This window comes from Balaenoptera borealis, assembly GCF_965194805.1.
Source record: "Balaenoptera borealis genome assembly, chromosome: 3".
In the NCBI taxonomy this organism is placed as follows: domain Eukaryota; kingdom Metazoa; phylum Chordata; class Mammalia; order Artiodactyla; family Balaenopteridae; genus Balaenoptera; species Balaenoptera borealis.
Window position 1 is genome coordinate 28947527 of NC_138866.1, and position 22911 is coordinate 28970437.

Genomic DNA, 22911 nt, shown 5'->3' on the forward strand with positions numbered 1-22911 from the left:
AAATCCTTTTAAAGTTTCCTTATGCATATACAAGCAAATACAAATATATATTCTCATCCCCCTTGTCCACACAAATGGTAGCACAATAAATGCACTGTCCTGTACTTTGCTTTCTTTTTTGAACTATGTATCTTAGAGAGTTTTTTACACATCAGTAAAGAATATCATTATTCTCTAAAAAAAAATTTTTTTTTAGCCAGCTGTAGAGTCAGTATATGAATATATCATAATTTACTAGGCCAATCCCCTAATGATGGACATTAAACTTGTTTCCAACTTTTTGCCGTTCCAAACACTGCTGCAATGAATGCCCCCTGTAAGTTACTTCACGTGTACGGGGCCATATTTGCAGGATAAATTCCCTGAAGTAAAAGTACGGGGTCAAAGTATACATGCATTTGAAATCCTGATTTATATTGCCAAATAGCCCTCTTTATGGGTTGTACCAGTTTAAAGTCTAAGCAATGCAGGAGAGTGCCTGTTTCAACAAGCCCTTGTCAACATAGTAAGCCATGAGAGGCCTGAATTCATACCAGTCTGATAGGTATTAAAATATGGGATCTCAGTGTAATTTTAACTTTTATATCTCTTATTATTAGAAAAGATGAGTTTTTTTTTTTTAATGAACTAAGTATTCATATCCTTTGTCATCTTTCTATTTGGCTTATGGTACTTTGTTTTAGTTAAAACTTATTAATTTAAAAAAGTGAATGCCAGCTATGTACAAGGACATAGCAGTCAACAAGACTGCCCTCATGAAATGATTTCAAGCAGGGGAAGACAGATAATAAACAAAATAATTACAGATTGGAATAGTACTATAATAGGGTGATGTGATAAATACATAGAATGGGACTACTTTCAAGTAATGTGACCAGAGAATATCTTTCTGAGGAAGTGACATTTGAGCTGAGACCTGAAGGATGAAAAGATGTGAAAGGGCTTTGGTACTGTAAAGGATTAACTCAGCAGGTCAGGGGTGTCCAAACCCTGCACACACCAAAGAAAGATCTGGTCTGCTTCCTAGGAGATAACCTCTAAGCCTTTGGAATAGGCTGCCTGTTAAGAGTGTTTCTGTTTACATGAGGCCTTGGGTCACATTGGTAACAATGTGATCCATGGTGGGAGTCTTGGGCCACATGGTATCTGCTTGACCTTAGGAGGGGCTACAGAACTATGTTCAGACATGTCTACATGACCAACCCCCAATAAAACTCCTGGACACCAAGGCTCAAGTATGCTTCCCGGGTGAGCAATACTCCGTGCATGTTGTCTCACACTGTTCCTGGGAGAATTAAGCACCGTTCGCATGACTCCATTGGGAGAGGACAACTGGAAGCTTGGGCCTGGTGTCTCCTGGATCCTTCTTGCCCTTTGTGCCTTTTTCTGTAGCTAACTTTAATCTTTGCCTTTTCACTATAATAAACTGTAACAGTGAGTATAATGGCTTTTCTGAGATCTGTGGGTCCTTCTACTACCTAATCACTGAACCTGAGCATGGTCTTGAGGAACCCCAAATATATGTGTACACTGAAAACTCTAAAATATTGCTAAGAGAAATTAAAGATCAAAAGCAAAAATAGACAAATGGGACTACGTCAAACTTTAAAACTTCTGTGCATCAAAGAAACAATCAACAGAGTAAAAAGGCAACCACAGAATGGAAGAAAATGTTTGCAAATTACGTGCCTGATAATAGGTTAATATCCAGAATATATAAAGAACTCCTAAAATTTAACAACAAAGAAACAAATAATCTGATTTTAAAATGGCGAAAGACTTGAATAGATGTTTCTCTGAAGAATATATACAAACAGCCAACAAGCATAAGAAAAGATGCTCAATATCACTATTCATCAGAGAAATTCACATGAAAACTAAAATGAGATATCTTATATGCATTAGGATGGCTACTACCAAAAAACCAGAAAATAACAAGTATTAGCAAGGGTGCAGAGAAATTGAAGCCCTGTTGGCGGGAATGTAAAATGGTACAGCCGCTATAGGAAATAGTATACAGGTTCCTCAAAAAAATTAAGAACAGAATTGTCATATGATTCAGCAACCCCACTTCTAGGTACATATCCAAAAAAATTAAAAGCAGTATCTCAAAGAGATATTTGTGCACCCATGATCACTGCAGCATTATTCACAAGAGCCAGGAGACAGAAGAAACTCAAATGTCTATCAATAGACAGATAAAGGAAATGTGATACATATGTACAATGGAATATTATTCAGCCTTAAAAGAGAAGGAAATCGTGTCACTTGCTAAAACATGGATGAATCTTGAGGACATTATACTGTGAAATAAGCAAGTCACAAAAAGAAATACTGCATGATTCCACTTATATGAAGTATCTAAAGTAGTCTAACTCAAAAAAAAGTATAACTGTGGTTGCTAGGGGCTGTGGGGATGGGGAAATAGGGAGTTGTTCAATAGGTGCAGAGTATCAGTTTTGCAAGTTGAAAAAGCTCTAGAAATCTACTGTGCCACAATGTGAATATAGTTAACACTACTGATGTACACTTAAAAATGGTTAAGATGGTAAATTTTAAAATTTATGTCATGTCATTTATCACAATTAAAAAAATTTTTTTAAAGACCTCAATATTTGATAAATGTAGAGCTATACTGTGTATTCATGGATTGAAAGACTCAATATTGTTAACGTGTCAATTCTACCAACGCCACCCCTCCACCCCACTGCCGAGTGATCTGAAGGTTCAATGCAACCTCAACTGGCTTTTCTGTAGAAATGTTTATTAAGTTAATATGGAAATAAAGGACCTAGGATATCCAAAACAACTTTGAAAGTAGGAGAACTAATGCCACAAGACTTCTTATACAGTTATGGTTATCAAAAAATGTAATACTGGCACAAATAGACAAAACAGAGAGCCCAGAAACATCCTGACACATATGGACAGCTGATTTTTCCCAAAGGTGCGAAGGCAATTCAGTGGAGAAAGGATAGTCTTTTTCAACAAATGACGCTGAAACAACTGGATATCCAAATGGAGAAAACTGAACTGTGATCCATACCTCATACCATATACAAAAAATTATACTTACAATACAGACCTAAATGTAACACCTAAAACTACAGTTTCCAGAAGAAAGTAATGTAAGAAAAAAACTTTTGAGAACTTGAGTTAAGCAAGATTTCTCAGATATGACATAAAGAAAAAAAAGATCCACAAAAGGAAAAATAGATAAAAGGGACTTTATCATTATTTGAACTGATCTATTTCTGCTCTTTAAAAAACACTGTTAAGAAAATAAAAAGACAAGCCATAGACTGGGAGAAAATGTTTGCAAATCATATATATCATAGAGAACTTGTATCTGGAATATATAAAGAACTCTCAAAACTCAATAAAACAATCCCCTCCAAAAAAACAAGAAAGAAAAAGAAAACAAACAACCCAATTTAAAAATTGAGTAAGAGATTTGAACAGATACTTCACCAAAGATATTAGGATGACAAGCACATGAAGAGATACTTAACATAATTATTCAGAGAAATGCAAATTAAAACCACAATGATATTAGTATCCACCCACTAGAATGGCTGAGAAACTGAAAAGACTGACTGTACCAAGGGCTGATGAGGATGTGGAGGAACTGGAACTCTCATATGCTGCTGGTGCAAAATTATACAACCAATTTGCAAAACTGTTTGACAGTATCTTAAAAAACTAAATATATACCTTCTACATTGGATCATGTTCTACTCTTAGTTATTTACTCAAAATAAATGAAAGAATTATGTCTATTCAAAGATCTGTACACAAACATCCACAACAGCCTTATTTGTAATAACCCAAAACCAGAAACAATGCAAATACCCATGAACAAGTGAAGGGATAAAAAAAACAAAACAAACAAAAAAACCTGTGGTATATCTATATAATGGAATACAACACAGCAATAAAAAGGAACTACTGCCACATGCTATAAGACTGATGAATCTTGACTAGAAGGAGTTATACTGAATGAAAAAGCCTTTCAAAAGAGTATGTACCATATGATTTCATTTATATAAAATTCTACGAAATGAAAACTAGAATACAGTGACAAAAATCTGATCAGTGGTTCCCTGGGAATAGACAGCAGTTGGGGAGGGACAGGAGGGAGAGATTACAAGGAAGCGTGAGGAAACTTTTAGGTGCAATGGTTATGTTCATTATTGTGACTGTGGTGGTGGTTTCCAGGGTACAAATATATGTCAAAACTGATCAAAGTGTATACTTTAAATACGTGCAGTTCACTGTGTGACAATTATACTTCAATAAAGCTGTTTTTAAAAAGTGTTTTTCTAGGGACTTCCCTGGTGGTCCAGTGGGTAGGACTCCATGCTCCCAGTGCAGGGGAGCCCGGGTTTGATCCCTGGTCAGGGAACTAGATCCTGCATGCATGCTGCAACTAAGAGTCTGCATGCCGCAACTAAGAAGTCCTCATGCCGCAACTAGGAGTCCTCATGCCACAACTAGGAGTCCACATGCCACAGCTAAGAAGAAGTCCACGTGCTGCAACTAAAAGTCCACACATCATAACTAAAGGATCCTGCATGCTGCAGCTAGGACCCAGTGCAGCCAAAATATATATATATTCATTCATTCATTCATTTATTTATGGCTGCACTGGGTCTTGGTTGCTGCGCGTGGGCTCTCTCTAGTTGCAGCGAGCGGGGGCTACTCTTCATTGTGGTGTGAGGGCTTCTCATTGCTGTGGCTTCTCTTGTTGTGGAGCAAGGGCTCTAGGGGCGCAGGATTCAGTAGTTGTGGCACACGGGCTCAGTAGTTGTGGCTCGCGGGCTCTAGAGCGCAGGCTCAGTAGTTGTGGTGCACGGGCTTAGTTGCTCTGCAGCATGTGGGATCTTCCTGGACCAGGGCTTGAACCCGTGTCCCCTGCATTGGCAGGCGGATTCTTAACCACTGCGCCACCAGGGAAGTCCCTAAATAAATAAATATTTTTTTAAAAAAGTGAATGTTTAAGAAAAAAGTGTTTTTCGCAAAGAGGTGTGTAGAGCCTTTGAAAACTGTCACATTAGGAAGGTGACACTAGAACTACTGAGGGATTTCCAAAATGAAAAATCTTGGCTAAATATTAGAATGACGACTTAGCATTATTTTTAAGGCTAATTAAAAACAAACTTTTTACTATGGAAAAAGTTAAAGCAAATACTGCCAGAAGTGTATAATGAAGCCCCACGTGCACTTTACCAGCTTCAATTATTGTCATCTCATGGTTAATCTTATTCCGTTTGTTTTCCCACCCACTTTGCCCCCAGTATTATTTTGAGGCAAACTCGGATGTATCATTTCCTTCATAAATATTTCAGTATATATTTCTAAAAGATAAGAACATAAAGGTCTCTTTGTGTGTGTGGCTTAGTAGCTCATTTCTTTCTTAATTAAAAAAAAAAACTTTATTTTTTAGAGCAGTTTTAGGTTCATGGCAAAACTTGGCAGAAAGTACGAAGAGTTCCCATACACCCTACACCCCTTGCCCCACACGGCCTTCCCCCATCAACATCCTACACTAAAGTGGTACATTTTACAATCAACAAATCTACACTGACACCTCATTATCACCCAAAGTCCATAGTTAGCTTTAGGGTTCACTCTTGGTATTGTACATTATGTGGGTTTTGAAGAATGCATAATAAATGCATCTACCATAGTACCATATAGAATAGTTCCACTGTCCTAAAAATCCTCTGTTCTCTGCCTATTGATCCCTCACCTTCCCCCTATGCTCTGGCCACCAAGGATCTTTTTACAGCCTGCACAGTTCTGCCCTTAAAGGCTATTTTTAAGATTCAGAAAAACCAGTGTTGTAGCCATTATAAATGATTTCACTTCAGTGGCAGAGGAAGGATTATTCACTGTATAAATGTTGTAAGTTTCAGGGAGGGCAGGGTCCTATGGGAAGTGGCCAGCATGTGGGAAGTGAGTTCCTATGAAGCCACAATCCCCAGAGCTCCTACACCATTACGTCAGAGGCTTCATTTTAATTCTTTCTCCTTTCTCTCACTTCAGAACATGATGCGAGTACAGGTCAAGCCACTAAAGCATGTGGACCCTCAGGCAGGGATAGTTCTCAGGCAGCAAAAATTGTGGAGGTATTTTCAATAGAGCACAGGGCTTGCCCATTTTTTTTTTAAACCTTGTTTTCTGCCTGCCTGCCCCTGGTTTTTAGTTTTATTTCTGTAGTTAAAAGAAATATTATAAACAAAAGTTTATAAACATTTTTAGAAGTTTTAAAAAGTGTTATCAACTTGTGTTTATAACATAGAAACTAAGTGTCCTCCCTAATCTCTGTTCCACAATATGAACATGGTAAGCAATCTGATGTACTTTCAGATACTTTTAAAGCCGTGTTCTGCAATTTGCTTTTGTTACTTAATGATATGTCAGATACCTTTCTATACCAACACTTGTAAATAAACCTCAACTTAAACACTACAGTAACGGCACAGTAATAATGACAATTATGATAATAATTGCTAAGATTTATTGACTATGTATGTGCAAGACACTCTAAGCACTTCAGATGAGTTGTCTCATTTAATCCTAATAAAACTCTGAGTTTATTAATATTCTAAACTTCATTAACAGATAAAGAAATAGACGCTCAGAGAGATCAGATAGTGTGCCAAAGCTCCCAGAGCTAAGAAGTTCTAGAGCAGAGATTCTAATTTGGACAGTTTAGCCCCAAGATCGTACTATTCGCCATTACCTTATACTACTGACTGGGTAAACCATAAGAAAAGACTGAGGTTATCTCCAAATTCTCACTGTTACAAACAATGTTTCAATAAATATTCTTGTCTATATTTCCTGGCACTCTTATGGAAATGTTTTTATAGGACAAGTTTCTAGAAGTGGAAATGCCAGGTCACAAGGTATATGCCTTTTTAGATTTAATTGCCAAATTATCTCCAAAAGGCATGTATATGTAGTGGACTCACTTGAAAACTTGCCTCCAAATAAACACAAATTTAACTCCCGTGAACATCAAACGACAATGCCTATTTCCCCACACTTTTAGTAGCAATGGGGATCAAGCCTTGCTCACTGATAGAAATGAAAACCTTTCATTTTTCACCTACGTTTCATTACTAGTAAGGTTGATCAACTAGTCTTTTCATATATTTATTACCATGTATATTTCTTCTTCCTCATCCATATACATGTATTGCTCGTATCCTTTGGTAATATTGTTTATGAGTTGTTTATGTCCCTTTTGGCTTCATAAGAATTCTTTGTATATTAAGATATATCTGTCATTAGGCATTATAAGCCTTTGCCCAGTTTGTTTTTTGACTTTGTTCATGGCAGTTTTGCCACATTTAATTTTATAATTTTGTATTGCTGAATATGAACTTAGATGATTTTATAAGGAAAACAACTCATTTTTACATCTCAAATTCTAGTGTTTTTCAACATACACACATAGGTACATAGTTACAGTGAACATTCACAAATATTGCAACCTACTTTTTTCATCGAATATTATTTCATGTATACATTCCCATGTAGTAAGTCCCATGTAAAAATTAACACTGTATTCCATTATGTTGATATAAATATATCTGCATATTATTTACTTACTTAAAGATGGATATTTATCTATATGAAAAACTATCAATCTTATAAGACTTTATACATATTGTTTGGATTTCCACAAATAGAAATGTGAGGCTCCTAAGCCCTGCACTGTAGGAAAAACTAGAAGAGGAGCTTAACTGAAGAACTGGCAAGTTATGTGGAAACTTGAAAATATTTATTAATCATACGCAATATGTTTCCAACAGCAAGCAGAATTCCATCCAGCACCTGCCTAAGCTTTGTGATTGCCCAGAGTTAGAGCTTTAACCATCACTCTGTCATCAAGGAAGGTTGTCATTTCCCTGAACAGTTGATATAACTGGTGAGAGATAATATTTAACATTTATGGTGCTGTTGTGTTAGGCTTGAACCTAGAGTTGTTTTTTTTTTTTAACAAACTATGAAGATCTGTGCCAAAGATTTCTGACTTTACTTTCATGCAAAAACAAGCATGTTCCTCTGGAGGTCACCAAGATTTTACGTTCTTCTTTCTCCTTATTTCATTTTGGCATAAATGGGAAAACAAATTCATTACCATAAACAGTACAGTAACACCATCATCCAAAGGCTGATTGAGCCCGTGGACCCGATTCAGCTTAAATTTAGATCGCTCCTTTCATTTATTTTTTTTCCCCTCAAGGTCCCAAGTACTTAATCACCACTTTCAACAGCTTATAGGTTTGCATTCTATTTAATTTTATACGATTTCTCACACTTTAAAAAAGTGACCCACTATCATCTAGAAAATGAGGGGGTTAGTTCTGCCAGTTTATGATTTGCTAGTAACTTAATAAAGTTCTCTGCATTTAATATTTTGAATTCAGAAAAGATACTGCAGATGACCTTCTTTTATAAAGACCAGACACATTTTAATGTTGTAAATTTAGCAGCTGAAGGTAACGATTTACATGTCTTCTTCAGCAATTGCTTTACATAGAGAATTATTATTGACCTTTCAATGGATTACTACTTTAAGGCTTCTTTTTTAGTTAGCAAATGACTGATTTTTTTCTATTCTAAATCAAAAAGGCTGTTGACAATTTATTTCCTTAAGGACTAGAAAATTTGGGTCAGAATAAACTAATATGAATTAAAACACTGAGTATTCAATTTATAAATCTAATTGTTTTTCTCTAATGTCACTTTCCCTTTAATTCTTTATTCAAATATAGTGGTTCTCAAATTATGGCCCCTGGACCAGAAGCACTGGCATGATCTGGGAATTGGTCAGAAATGCAAATTCTCTGGCCCCATCCCAGGCCTACAAAATCAGGAATTCTGGATTTGGGGCCAGAGAATTTGTACTAACAATTCTTCCAGGGATTCCAATGCACACTAAGGTTTGAAAGTCACTGCTGTAACATACATCTTATAAGGCTTAATTAACAATATAAACGAATTTTAGACTTACTTCAAAAAAATCACTTCTTTGTATCTTAGAAAAGCAAAAAGGTCTCAGCTAATCCACATAAAAGTTGTAAGTCTACATCAAATCAAAACATGAACTCTACCCATCAAAATTTTGCACCAGAAAATAAAACTTTACAAATTAATAGGTAGAGTAAAAGTAAACCAAAGGATGATGACAGATCACAAACTAGAAAAAGGCCCAAATAATGTTCTTCTTAGAGCTACTTTAATATCTTACCTGCAAAATACATTTAGAAAACAAAGAACTTCCGTTATTTTACAACTTATAAGCTTTGCCCTTTGTCAGAAACAGTTGTCATTAGTTAGTCGACCTTCCAGTCTCCAGTCCCTATAGACATAGCCAACGAACAGCAAAAACAAACATGAAGTCCATGCTAGCTTCTAGTTAGAGGTGGTGGGTAAACTAATGGAAAGTAGTAAAATTTTTGGTTGAATGCCATCTTAAGGAATCAGGACACGCACTCTTGAGGGAGAAATAAATAAAATGGATTCTCCACTTGGTTCTTGTGACATGCCAATGTTTGACAGCTGTTCTACATAAAAACTGGAGCTCTGCCCCACATGGTGACAGCAGTGCAGATAATGACACGGTGGCAACAGCAGTGATGTGAGATGGCTAAGGAAGTGTGTCCAGAGCACAGGGAGCCCAGAGCACCCTCTCACATGAAAGATGAAGTCCTTAAGCAACTGATAAGATTCACTTCAGACTTTTATTTGCAGATAGAAAATTTAAAATTTTCTCTTGCTAATGTGAGAAAAAAACAAAAGCCGCTTTGCTCCTTTGCAGAGAGATTTGTATTGAACTGGTTTAGAGATACTGAGTGATCAATAAACTCTAAAGTCAGCTCAGAAACATGAACGAAGTTCTGCCTTTCGGGATTTTACAGCCTAGATGGGGTCAACAACTATAAAAAAGTAAAAAATTCTAAAAAGTGAAAAGGTGAAAACGACGTAACTCCTCTCATCTGTTATTAGCAGGAATTAAGATTTTTATATGAGCTAGTTTTCTAGAAAATGAAAGCTTGCTTAAGGTGTAAGTCCAAAAACACGATATTTTTAATGAAAAGTTTCTATAGTGCACTGTAAACATTTCAGTCTTTTAAAATGGAGACTGACAAACACAACTGAAGCTTTTATCAAGGGCATAATATAAACTCCAATTACCAAGACCCCAGGCTATCATGCTTTTTTAGTTTCTTTTACATCAGCTGCTCTAATTCCCCCACTACTGTTAGTCAGTCATCATGGACACCTTGAATGCTTCTCCCCTTTCCACAGATATTCCCCAGGTAGCATATTATCCTTTTGTGACCTTTCTTTACATTCAAAAAATTTCCCCTTTAAAAACACCTTTCTTTTTAAATTATGAGATAACTATATTATAGAACATGTGGAAAAAAATAAAAGGGGAAAATCACCAAAATCACCCATCTTTTCCTTGTCAGACTTTTCTGGTAGGGGTGTAAAACAATAACTGGAACAGTTGAACATTAGCTGGACTACACAGCAGTTTCCAGTATAGTTTACTTCAGTTCAGTCTGTCTTTATAGGATATGGAAAAGTATTTTTTGTATGCAGGGCTGTTGAATATCTTTCTTAATCTATTTTTAATTGAAAAAAAACCAAATAATTTTCATTTTTAAAAGGAAAGGATAGTTCACCTACTTAAAACATTTAAACTAGGCACCATCAACAAACTGAAGCCACAGATGGGAGAAAATATTTGAAAAGCATATAGCTAACATGAGATTAGCATCTCTCCTCCCTCCAAAAATATACTTCTACAAAATCAGTAAGAAAAAGACAAATAACCAATTGAAAAATGGGCAAAGATCATGAACAGGCTATTCACAAAAGAGGAAATGCAAATGGCCAGTAAGAAAAAAAAAAAAAAGCTCAACTTTATTAGAAATTTGGGAAATACAATTAAAATAACATAAGATAACGTTTCAAACCCATCCAATCGGGCTTCCCTAGTGGCGCAGTGGTTAAGAATCCACCTGCCAACGCAGAGGACACCAGTTCGAGCCCTCGTCCGGGAAGATCCCACATGCCGTGGAACAACTAAACCCATGCACCACAACTACTGAGCCTGCACTCTAGAGCCCGTGAGCCACAACTACTGAGCCCCTGTGCCACAACTACTGAAGCCTGCACGCCTAGAGCCCGTGCTCTGCAACGAGAAGCCACCGCAATAGGCCGCGCACCTCAACAAAGAGTAGCCCCCACTCTCCGCAACTAGAGAAAGCCCACATGCAGCAAGGAAGACCCAATGCAGCCAAAAATAAATAAATAAATACATAAATAAATTTATTAAAAAAAAAACCCATCCAACCGACACATAATAAGTCAGACAATATCAAGAACTGGCAAGGATGTAAAAGAATGCAAACAGCCATACACTCTTGATGTGTAACCACTTTGGAGAGCATACTGGCAATCTCAAATATAGTTTAAGATCATTATACCCAATCACAGCAATGATCCTTGAGAAAACTCACACATGTGCAGAAGGATTCATTAATTAGAATGTCACTGCAACACTGTCGGTTACTGTGAAAATCGGAAACTACCAAATATTTACAAACAGGAGAATAGATCATTTTAATATATTCACAAAATAAAATGAATGAACTAGAGATACATGCACCTATATATAAATTCCCAAAACATGTGTCTTCTGCAGCATACACCTACATATATAAATTTCAAAAATGTGGGAAGGCCTTCCCTGGTGGCACAGTGGTTAAGAATCTGCCTGCCAATGCAGGGACACAGGTTCAAACCCTGGTCTGGGAAGATCCCACATGCCACGGAGCACCTAAGCCCGTGCACCACAACTGCTGAGCCTGTGCTCTAGAGCCCGCGAGCCACAGCTACTGAGCCCGCGTGCCACAACTACTGAAGCCTGCACGCCTAGAGCCCGTGCTCCACAAGAAGAGAAGCCACCAAAATGAGAAGCCAGCGCACCGCAATGAAGAGTAGCCCCTGCTCGCCACAACTAGAGAAAGTCCACGTGCAGCAACGAAGACCCAACACAGCCAAAAATAAAATTAATTAATTAAAAAAAAAGTGGGAACTTTCTTCTACAACTTTTACACACACACACTCTATATAAAGTTTTAAAACATGCAAAGTAATATTATATAATATTCAATATTGTTTATGTTCATAAATATTTATAGTAAGCATGACAAACTCCAAATTCAGGATAGTAACTACTATCCTGGGAGAAGAAGGGGAATGTGGGAGAGGTGCTTCAATTTTATCTGTAATTTCTTTTTGTTGTATAACTAGACTATCTTTCCAAATTAAATGCAAAATTTTGTCGTTTGGTTACGATTTCATTTAGTGTACAATCAACATATAACAGGATAAGAAAAAACTTAGTAAAAAAAGTACACACAGCAAATAAGACAATATGTTATACAGTAGAGTTCCCTGTGCTATATATATAACTGTATAGCACCGGGAACTCTGCTCAGTATTTTGTAATAACCTAAATGGGAAAAGAATTTGAAAAAGAAGAAATACATGTATATGCATAACTGAATCACTTTGCCGTACACCTGAAACTAACACAACATTGTTAATCAACTATATTCCAATATAAAATAAAAGTTAAAAAAAAAAAAGGAAGAAATCAGAATGATGATTGTCTATGGTGGGCAGGAACTGACTATAATGGGCCACAAAAGTACTTTCTGAGGTAATGTAAATGTTTTATAACTCGATTGTCATATTAGTTATACAGGTATACGTATTTTTAAAAATCCATTGAATTATACATTTCGGATCTACATATTTCACTATTTATAAATTTTACCTCAACAATAAAATGATGCAATTAAAAAAAAAGACAATATGTTAAAGTTCAATAAAGTTGGGTGGCAGGTACATGGGTGCTCATTATATTATTTGCCATATTTTCTCTACATGCTTAAAATATTATGTAATAAAAATTTAAGAAATAAATATTTGGATTAAAAGAAGCCCAGTAATTTTCAGCTCTCTGACTAATCTCATAAACTTCAAATCCCTTCACTGTGAATGAGATTATCTATAGCAGCCTACAAAAGGAAAACCTATTTTCTTGGCTAAGGCTGCTCTCACTGTGTCTGCTAAGGGTTGAAGAATAAAGCCACCGGCAACATTTGACCTTTGGAAAGAGAAAAATGCTTTAAGTGTTATCTTCTACTGAACACTAAAAATATATCATGTAACAATACTTGAAGTTACACAAGAAAAGTCATCTAATTGAGTAAGATTTGGTTAATCAGGTCCAAAATGGTTTCAATTTCATTATACTTCTTACAGGGTAGCCAACTTGATCCTATTTTCTCAGGACTGCCCCAGTTTTAAAACCGAACGTCTTGCCTTCCAGGAACCTCTCAGTCTCAGGCACACTGGGGCAGCTGGCCACCCTAACTTCTGGTCACAACAAAACTTCTGGAAGAGAATTTATTTAGCAAATCAGCTAATTTTACAGATGGGAAAAATAAGGTACTAAGAAATTAGCTGAATTAAACCAAACTTACACATAGCTACTTCAAATTACAAGTGGATCAAACTTAGTTCTTCCTTCTGAGGAACCTGTTTACATCTCATTCAGCCACAAGCCCTAAATGCCAATTCATCAGTGTTCTTGGACAATTCTGAATAACCGGTTAACCTCTCACTTCTTTCCCAAACTCAAAGCATTGCCGCATGATATGAGTTCAAGACTTGGGATGCTCCTGACCTTGGAGGGAGATACTGAGTAGAGGAAAGAAACAGAGGCTCCACTTCTTTACACTGACCTTCACCTAGTCTGTAGGGAAGATATTCACTCTCCTGGTTTCAAAAATATTTTTAAATGAATTTTCTTTTTGTAATATCTACTGTAAAATAGCATGTTTGAGCACTCTAGAATATAGAGTCATACAGATAAGCACTTTACTAGAGTAGCTATTCAAAGGAGGGGAAGACAGAGGAAAAAGGAAAACCTGCTCATTTATGATAAACATCCCCAAAATGCCAGGCCCTAAAACTACATAATGTTTGTCATAGCACCTAGCACAGAGTCCAACACACTGAAGACATTCAACATGAGAGTTTCCTCTCCTGAGTAGTGTGGAAAGATTCACTTTCCACATCTGTCAATTTGCTTTTAATTCCTCTAAACTAGTCCTGAGCAAATAAAGAAGAAATAAGCCTGATAAGGACTTTTTGTGCCTGCAGAGGCTTGTCTTGGGTACTTGTATTTAACAACTCCACTATCCAACAGCAGAAATAAAAGAGCTGCTTTCAATTAATCTGCAAAAACAGTCTTCTATATCCAATTTAAATCTGGACCTACCCCCATTTTTTCATAACCAACCAGAGCATATACTTAAACAATGGCTTCTTTATACCTAAAAAACTTAACGATGAGATTCTTTTCCTCGTTCTTTGGGGTTTTTTAAAGTACGTTGGTGCAAAATGAATACATAGACTTCGTATCTTTCTTCCCCAGCATTTTTTCATACAATATCTCCTTTCAGTATTACAACATTTTTCTGGGGTATGAGACCGTTGGAAGAACAGAAAAAATACTGGAGTGAGTTTGGGATTAGAAAGCACAGTTTTAAGTTCCAGGTCTGTTATTTAACTTTCTATGTGGTCTTGGACAAGCATTTTAACTGTAAACTGGCAATAATACCTATCCCGTGGTAACTGGAAAATATGAGAATGCATGCATAAGATCTTCATAAGCTGTAGAAGATATTTTTAAGGAGATAAAAGATAAACTCAATTAACATCACATTATCAACAGCAGAGTCAAAAGTAAACAAATAAATTAGGTCTGATTTTCTAGACAGTGATGCCCTAATAGATATGGAAGGTACCACTGAGAACACGAGGTCTAAGACTTGCTAAAATTAGACCATGAACACATGTAATTATCAATAACAATCCTACACCATTTGTACCTCCTCTAGAGCTACGCTTTTTTCAATTTATCAGTCACTGAGGTGTTAAAAAAAAAAAAAAGGCAGTAAAAAATACCAAGAAAGCCCCACAAAACCTGAGTGTGAGGGATATAAACAATATTACACCAACAGTGGAGAGCTTCCTATGTGCCAAGCACTGTTCTTGGAGGGAAACAGGTAAGCAAATCATATGTAACTAGACAGTATGTTAGGAACACTGGTAAGTGCTACGCACAAGTAAAGCCAAGGAAGGGTACAGGGAGTGCCCAGTGGCAGGGAAGGAAGGCATGGCCTCACTGATAAGGTGACTCAGGAGGTGGCCTGAAGGAACTGAAGAGAGCCGGGGAGAAGAGTGGGAGGAGAACCCAGGGCCCAGAGGAAGCAGTGAGGGAGGGGGAAGATGGTGAGAGACAACAGAGGCTGGGGGAGAGGACAGTTTAAACCTCAGAGACTAGATTTTATTCTGAGATGAGATGTCTTTGGAGGGTTTGGGGCAGATGAGTGACATTTAACTTCTTAGCCGTGGAATCTTTTGTTCAAAGGGATCCACAGAAGATCAATATGTAAAACAGATAAAACAGGAGATGCTCTGGTTAAGGAAGGGGCACCCAGAGACCTACGTCAACTGTTCCCACTTTTCCCCTCTCTCCTCTGAAGCAACAGTTTGAAAATGAGTACAAAGTCTGTAGCATCCAAACTTTCACAGCCTGTACCCCAAGAACTTTATAATCCTGCCCAGCCTATCTTTTCAAAAGGCCATTCCTGGGGAACAGCAAAAAGGAGTAAGTCAAGCTGCTGACACACAGCAGAGGAGCACGAGCACTGTCAGAAAAATCAGTCCTTCGTGCCACTGCTTATTAACCACCCACCCAGGCACCAGCTGTGACAGTTCCTCTTCCCTCCCCCAACCCCTCAGATGTTCTCTTTCAGGGCGTCCCTTGAAATTCATTTTAACTTGATTTCACTTGTTTAAAAATGCTCTAATGATGAAAAATGATGAAAAATCTGAAAGAGAAATTATGGAAATTATGGAAACACTCCCATTTACCATTGCAACAAAAAGAATAAAATACCTAGGAATAAACCTACCTAGGGAGACAAAAGACCTGTATGCAGAAAACTATAAGACACTGATGAAAGAAATTAAAGATGATACCAACAGATGGAGAGATATACCATGTTCTTGGATTGGAAGAATCAACATTGTGAAAATGACTATACTACCCAAAGCAATCTACAGATTCAATGCAATCCCTATCAAATTACCAATGGCATTTTTTACGGAGCTAGAACAAATCATCTTAAAATTTGTATGGAGACACAAAAGACCCCAAATAGCCATAGCAGTCTTGAGGCAAAAAAATGGAGCTGGAGGAATCAGACTCCCTGACTTCAGACTATACTACAAAGCCACAGTAATTAAGACAATATGGTACTGGCACAAAAAAAAGAAATATAGATCAATGGAACAAGATAGAAAGCCCAGAGATAAACCCACGCACCTATGGTCAACTAATCTATGACAAAGGAGGCAAAGATATACAATGGAGAAAAGACAGTCTCTTCAATAAGTGGTGCTGGGAAAACTGGACAGCTACATGTAAAAGAATGAAATTAGAATACTCCTTAACACCATACACAAAAATAAACTCAAAATGGATTAGAGACCTAAATGTAATACTGGCACTATAAAACTCTTAGAGGAAAACATAGGAAGAACACTCTTTGACATAAATCACAGCAAGATCTTTTTTGATCCACCTCCTAGAGTAATGGAAATAAAAACAAAAATAAACAAGTGGGACCTAATGAAACTTCAAAGCTTTTGCACAGCAAAGGAAACCATAAACAAGACGAAAAGACAACCCTCAAAATGGGAGAAAATATTTGCAAACGAATCAACGGACAAAGGATTAATCTCCAAAATATATAAACAGCTCATTCAGCTCAATATTAAAGAAACAAACACCCCAATCCAAAAATGGGCAGAAGACCTAAATAGACATTTCTCCAAAGAAGACATACAGACGGCCACGAAGCACATGAAAAGATGCTCAACATCACTAATTATTAGAGAAATGCAAATCAAAACTACAATGAGGTATCACCTCACACCAGTTAGAATGGGCATCATCAGAAAATCTACAAACAACAAATGCTGGAGAGGGTGTGGAGAAAAGGGAATCCTCTTGCACTGTTGGTGGGAATGTAAATTGATACAGCCACTATGGAGAACAATATGGAGGTTCTTTAAAAAACTAGAAATAGAATTACCATATGACCCAGCAATCCCACTACTGGGCATATACCCAGAGAAAACCGTAATTCAAAAAGACACATGCACCCGAATGTTCATTGCAGCACTATTTACAATAGCCAGGTCATGGAAGCAACCTAAATGCCCATCAACAGACGAATGGATAAGGAAGTTGTGGTACATATATACAATGGAATATTACTCAGCCATAAAAAGGAACGAAATTGAGTCATTTGTTGAGACGTGGATGGATCTAGAGACGGTCATACAGAGTGAAGTAAGTCAGAAAGAGAAAAACAAATATCGTATATTAACACATGTATGTGGAACCTAGAAAAATGGTACAGATGAACCGGTTTGCAGGACAGAAGTTGAGCCACAGATGTAGAGAACAAACGTATGGACACCAAGGGGGGAAAACCACGGTGGGGTGGGGATGGTGGTGTGCTGAATTGGGCGATTGGGATTGACATGTATAAACTGATGTGTATGAAATTGATGACTAATAAGAACCTGAAGTATAAAAAAACAAACAACTAATACAAAAAATAAAAAATAAATAAATAAATAAATAAAAAATAAAAATGCTCTAGCGGCGCAGTGGTTGAGAGTCTGCCTGCCAATGCAGGGGACACGGGTTCGAGTCCTGGTCCAGGAAGATCCCACATGCCACGGAGCAAATGGGCCCGTGAGCCACAATTACTGAGCCTGCACGTCTGGAGCCTGTGCTCCGCAACAAGAGAGGCCGAGATAGTGAGAGGCCCGTGCACCATGATGAAGAGTGGCCCCCGCTTGCCACAACTAGAGAAAGCCCTCGCACTGAAGCGAAGATCCAACACAGCCATAAATAAATTAAAAAAAAAAAATGCTCTAGCAATACAGTGTCATCTGCCTCTGCTGACATATCTCTGGATAGAGTCCCCTGTCAATTTATATGGTAGGAAAATTCTTCCTCCACCAGTGTTATTTCTTCTCTCAGTAATGACTTCCCAGTTTGCTCTATTCTAATCCTATGCACCTATCAAAGTTTACTTTGTGAAGCCCTCCTCCCACATTTTGACCCTGAGTTGGAATCCTAAATCTCTGGAGTGTGAAGGGAACTTCCAGGACACCTAGTGCTCTAGTTCACAGCTCATTCCACGAACTAACCCTCTGCAGATCTGGCTGGTAGTCTTCCAGCCTCCATAACTGCTTTTAGTGACATGCACACACTAGCCCACAAGGCAGCCTATGCTCTTTCAAACATAAAGTACTTGTGTGGAAATTTCTTTTTACTGATCCAGAACCTGTTTCCTTCTATCACTGGTTCTGCCCTCTGGTTCGAATAGAGGAAAGTCTGCCCTCCGCCCCCCATCCCCTGCATCCAGCATAGCTTACAGTTGGCCTTGTGTTTTTCCCCATTCTGGCTCCACCTCTACAAATGCGGCTGATGCCCCAGCCATCTCACAAGCCATCTGTGGACTCTGCCTTCAACCTGTAATGGTTAGCTAACAGAGTGGCAGGCAGCTCTGGTCTGTGTGTGCAGCCAGTTAAGTGTCTGTGTCCCATGCCACTGACTACACCCCGTTCCTGACTCTCTCCTTTGACCTACCCTAGGACTTCTACCCTTAGCCCTGCATTCATCATTCGGTCAATGAGCACTTACTGAGCACTGTCAAGAACCAGGCTAGGGTCTTCCCTGGTGGCGCAGTGGTTAAGAATCTGCCTGCCAATGCAGGGGACACAGGTTTGATCCCTGGTCCGGGAAGATCCCACATGCCGCGGAGCAACTAAGCCCATGCACCACAACTACTGAGCCTGTGCTCCAGAGCCCGCGTGCCACAACTACTGAGCCCGTGTGTTGCAACTACTGAAGCCCGGGCACCTCGAGCCTGTGCTCCGCAACAAGAAGCCACCGCAATGAGAAGCCCGTGCACCGCACGAAGAGTAGCCCTCGCTCGCCACAACTAGAGAAAGCCCGCGCGCAGCAAGGAAGACCCAACACAGCCAAAAATAAATTAAAAAAGAAAAAAAATTAAGAAAAAAAAAAAAAAGAACCAGGCTAGGCACTGAAAAACTAAAAGTAAATAAAATGTACTCAGCTCATAGAAGAATAAGAGCAAGCTAGGTAAAATAATAAATAGCCGGGGAAGTTGGAAAAGGCGTCAGAGGAGGAGGTGATGCCTGAGCCAGGGAGGAACTGTTTCAACACCCAAGTCTCACACAGCCTTGTGTCCCCTGCACCAAATGGTACAATGCTTTCCCTTACTTGAAGTTCAGCAAATATGTAAATTTGATAAAGTAGAGAAAGCCTGCTCAGCCCCCTGAGCCTCTCCTGGAGGCAAGGGAGGGTGGTCACTGAATCCACAATCTGAAAGGGCAGTTGTAGAGGTTGACACTGTACCTGGCTACGTACAGTATTGCTCAGGTGGTTGTCCTCCGACATCTGTGCATTCTGGAAGTAGGACAAGGGTGCAGGTAACTCTGTCATTGGAGCAACTGTATAGAAATACTTTTTCACAGAAAACAGAGCCTCTTGGGGTTCTGAAAAGGGAAAAAGAAAACAGTCTTTTGTGCATTACAGTTATACTTTTATTTTGAAACACTTTCATAAGTTACTTTCACCAAAAACAAACCTTTCTTTCATGTGTTATCCTCCAGGCCAAGCTTTCTAAGGACCTCACAGGCTGCTGTCACTTGCAGGCTCCTGGATTAGGTCTGAAATAGGATTTTACTGGGTTACCCAGAGTTGGTCAAATCCTAGTAAATCCATTCACACCAAGTAAATACTTATAAGACTAATTTGTAAACCAGTAATGTATTAATTTGCCAGGACCTTCAACTGACAAACTTTTGTCAGCTCAAGATACCTTTTGGTAATGAGTAGATCTACTTGGGAAACCAAATATTTTCAATCACAATGATATCTAATGATTTCAGATCTAGAGCAAAGGGAGCTAAATGATCTTAAAGAATGTTCTCATCAACATCCCTCTTCCAATCCAACCTAATTTACCTCACCATAAAATTATTTGTCTAGTGCTTTTAATTTTTCAAAATTTCTTTTTATCATCTCATTTTTTTTCTTTACCACATGACCCAAGGCAGGGTAAACAGGTAACATATCTATTTTACAAAAGCAAAAGGGGACCCAAGTTCAGTGACTTGCTTAAAAGCACACAACTGGGCAGACCAGGACCAAAGTCGCAGACTCCTAACTCCCAGCCTCTCCTCTGCATCCTGGCACAGCCTTGCTTACACACATCATTCTGTCTCCCACACTTCAGCCTCCTGGGGGGGCCACACTCCCATTTGCCTGTCTACCTGAATTTCCATCAGCCAATTCTTTATGACTTCAACTATCCTTTTCATTGAAAGTCTTCAGAAATATTGAAGGAAAAAAATCTGTTTGCATACCTAAGCAGTATTCTAATTCACTTATAGTATCCAAAACATTACCATGTACATATTTACATGAAAGCATTTTGTCAATGTCTTGTTTCATTTTGAATTTTAACTTCAGGATCTTCTACACTCTAAATATTCTACTTTCTTATTCTAATGATTTTTTCATCAAAAATACATAAAGCAACTTTTTTCTCCAGTAAAGGTATTGACTTCCAATTAACCTTTAATTACCTATATTTGGATCATTCAAATCATAACAAATTCTTAATCAAGGTATGCGTTCCCTTTTATCCTACATGCTTTTTTTTTTTTTATCTTGGCCACGCCATGCGGCATGCAGGATCTTAATTCCTCCACCAGGGATCAAACTCGCGCTCCCTGCAGTGGAAGCACAGAGTCTTAACCACCGGACCGCCAGAGAAGTCCCTATCCTACATGCTTTTAAATACCGTGCCTGGGACTTCCCTGGTAACACAGTGGTTAAGACTCCACGCTCCACAGGGGGCTGGGGTTTGATCCCTGGTCAGGGAACTAGATCCCACATGCATGCCGCAGCTAAGAGTTCGCATGCCACAACTAAAGAGCCGGGTGAGCCACAACTAAGGAGCCCATCAGCCACAACTAAGGAGCCCGCCTGCTGCAACAATTTTAAAAATAATAATAATAAAATAACTAAATACTGTGCCTACCTTTCTCCACCCCTCCAACTTCAGCCCATAGTTAGCTGGCATGAGACCAGAGGACTGCTAATTAATATTAACTAAACATGATGTACTTATGCAATTCTGTTTTAAATATGTAATGTTAATTTGTTTTAAAAATACAATGAATTGGGCTTCCCTGGTGGCGCAGTGGTTGAGAATCTGCTTGCCAATGCAGGGGACACGGGTTCGAGCCCTGGTCTGGGAAGATCCCACATGCCACAGAGCAACTAAGCCCGTGCGCCACAACTACTGAGCCTGCGCGTCTGGAGCCTGTGCTCTGCAACAAGAGAGGCCGCGATAGTGAGAGGCCCGCGCACCACGATGAAGAGTGGCCCCCGTTTGCCGCAACTAGAGGAAGCCCTCGCACAGAAACGAAGACCCAACACAGCCATAAATAAATGAATAAATAAATAATTTTAAAAAAATACAATGAATTAAAATTAAGAATAGATTCAATAGTTACTTTTATGGAGGTTAATCACTGGGGGGGGTACACAAGAAGCTTCTGGGGGTATTGGTAATGCTTTGTTTCTTGATCTGGGTGCTAGTTACAGAGAGGTTTCAGTCCGTGAAAATTCACTGAGTTGTACACCTACGATCTGTGCACATTCCTATATACTTCAATTTAAAAAGTCAAATAGATTTTTGTGGGTGTAAACCTATATTTAGGGTTTGGCAATATGTATGTCAGCTTACCCAAAAGGGAGGTGGATTCCAATAGAACAGTTATATTTTCAAAGTATTGAAAGTAAATGTCCTGACCTATGCTTCTATATTTTTAAAAGTTGACTATCTAATTGAAAATTTAACATTAATGTAGCATTAATGATCAGCAACACAGCACATATTATTCCCTTCTTTTTCACAGAAACATTTAGTACAGCACCTACTACCTCAGCTAATGCAGAAATGCCACAGGATGGCAAACAGAAAAAGTTGCAACTGGTTACCTCCACTGGCTGCTCTGAAGACTATACCACGTCATTTAAAGTACAGCTCTAGGGCTTCCCTTGTGGCGCGGTGGTTAAGAATCCGCCTGCCAATGCAGGGGATACGGGTTCGAGCCCTGGTCCGGGAAGATTCCACATGCCACGGAGCAACTAAGCCCGTGCGCCACAACTACTGAGCCCACGTGCCACAACTATTGAAGCCTGTGCACCTAGAGCCCGTGCTCCGCAACAACAGAAGCCACCAGAATGAGAAGCCCACACACCGCCACGAAGAGTAGCCCCCGCTCGACGCAACTAAAGACAGCCCGTGCACAGCAACAAAGACCCAATGCAGCCAAAAATAAATAAATTAATTAATTAAAAAAAAAAAAAGTACAGCTCTATTACAAAAAAACCCTTAGAAATCTGTCACTGATATTCTCATACAATCCCTCAGAAACAAAACCAAGTAAGCAAGACAGTGTTAGCCAAACGAAACAAGCAAAAGGCAAGAAAAGGCGATGCAGGCAAAAATAAATAAAAAGTAAATAAAGTGTAGTACATTTACAGGTAAAATATGAGCAGAAGAAAAGTGATTGTTCATTCACTAAACAGGAGTTTACTGGCTGTCT

At 38.5% G+C, this 22911-nt stretch overlaps 1 protein-coding gene across 7 annotated transcripts in view; it reads right to left on the reverse strand.

The window, feature by feature from the left end:
* PSEN1 (presenilin 1) overlaps positions 1-22911 on the reverse strand; it is an 89166-nt gene that overhangs the window by 60003 nt on the left and 6252 nt on the right. For 4 of the 7 annotated variants that reach the window (XM_082383951.1, XM_082383945.1, XM_082383946.1 and 1 more), the window contains 2 exons: positions 19875-19956; positions 19643-19782 (listed from right to left, as the gene is read on the reverse strand). In XM_082383951.1, coding sequence (XP_082240077.1) covers positions 19643-19729 — 87 coding nt within the window. In that variant the 5' untranslated portion in view covers positions 19730-19782; positions 19875-19956. The remainder of the gene's footprint in view (positions 1-19642; positions 19783-19874; positions 19957-22911) is intronic. The other 3 variants (XM_082383948.1, XM_082383949.1, XM_082383947.1) reach the window with 3 other exon arrangements.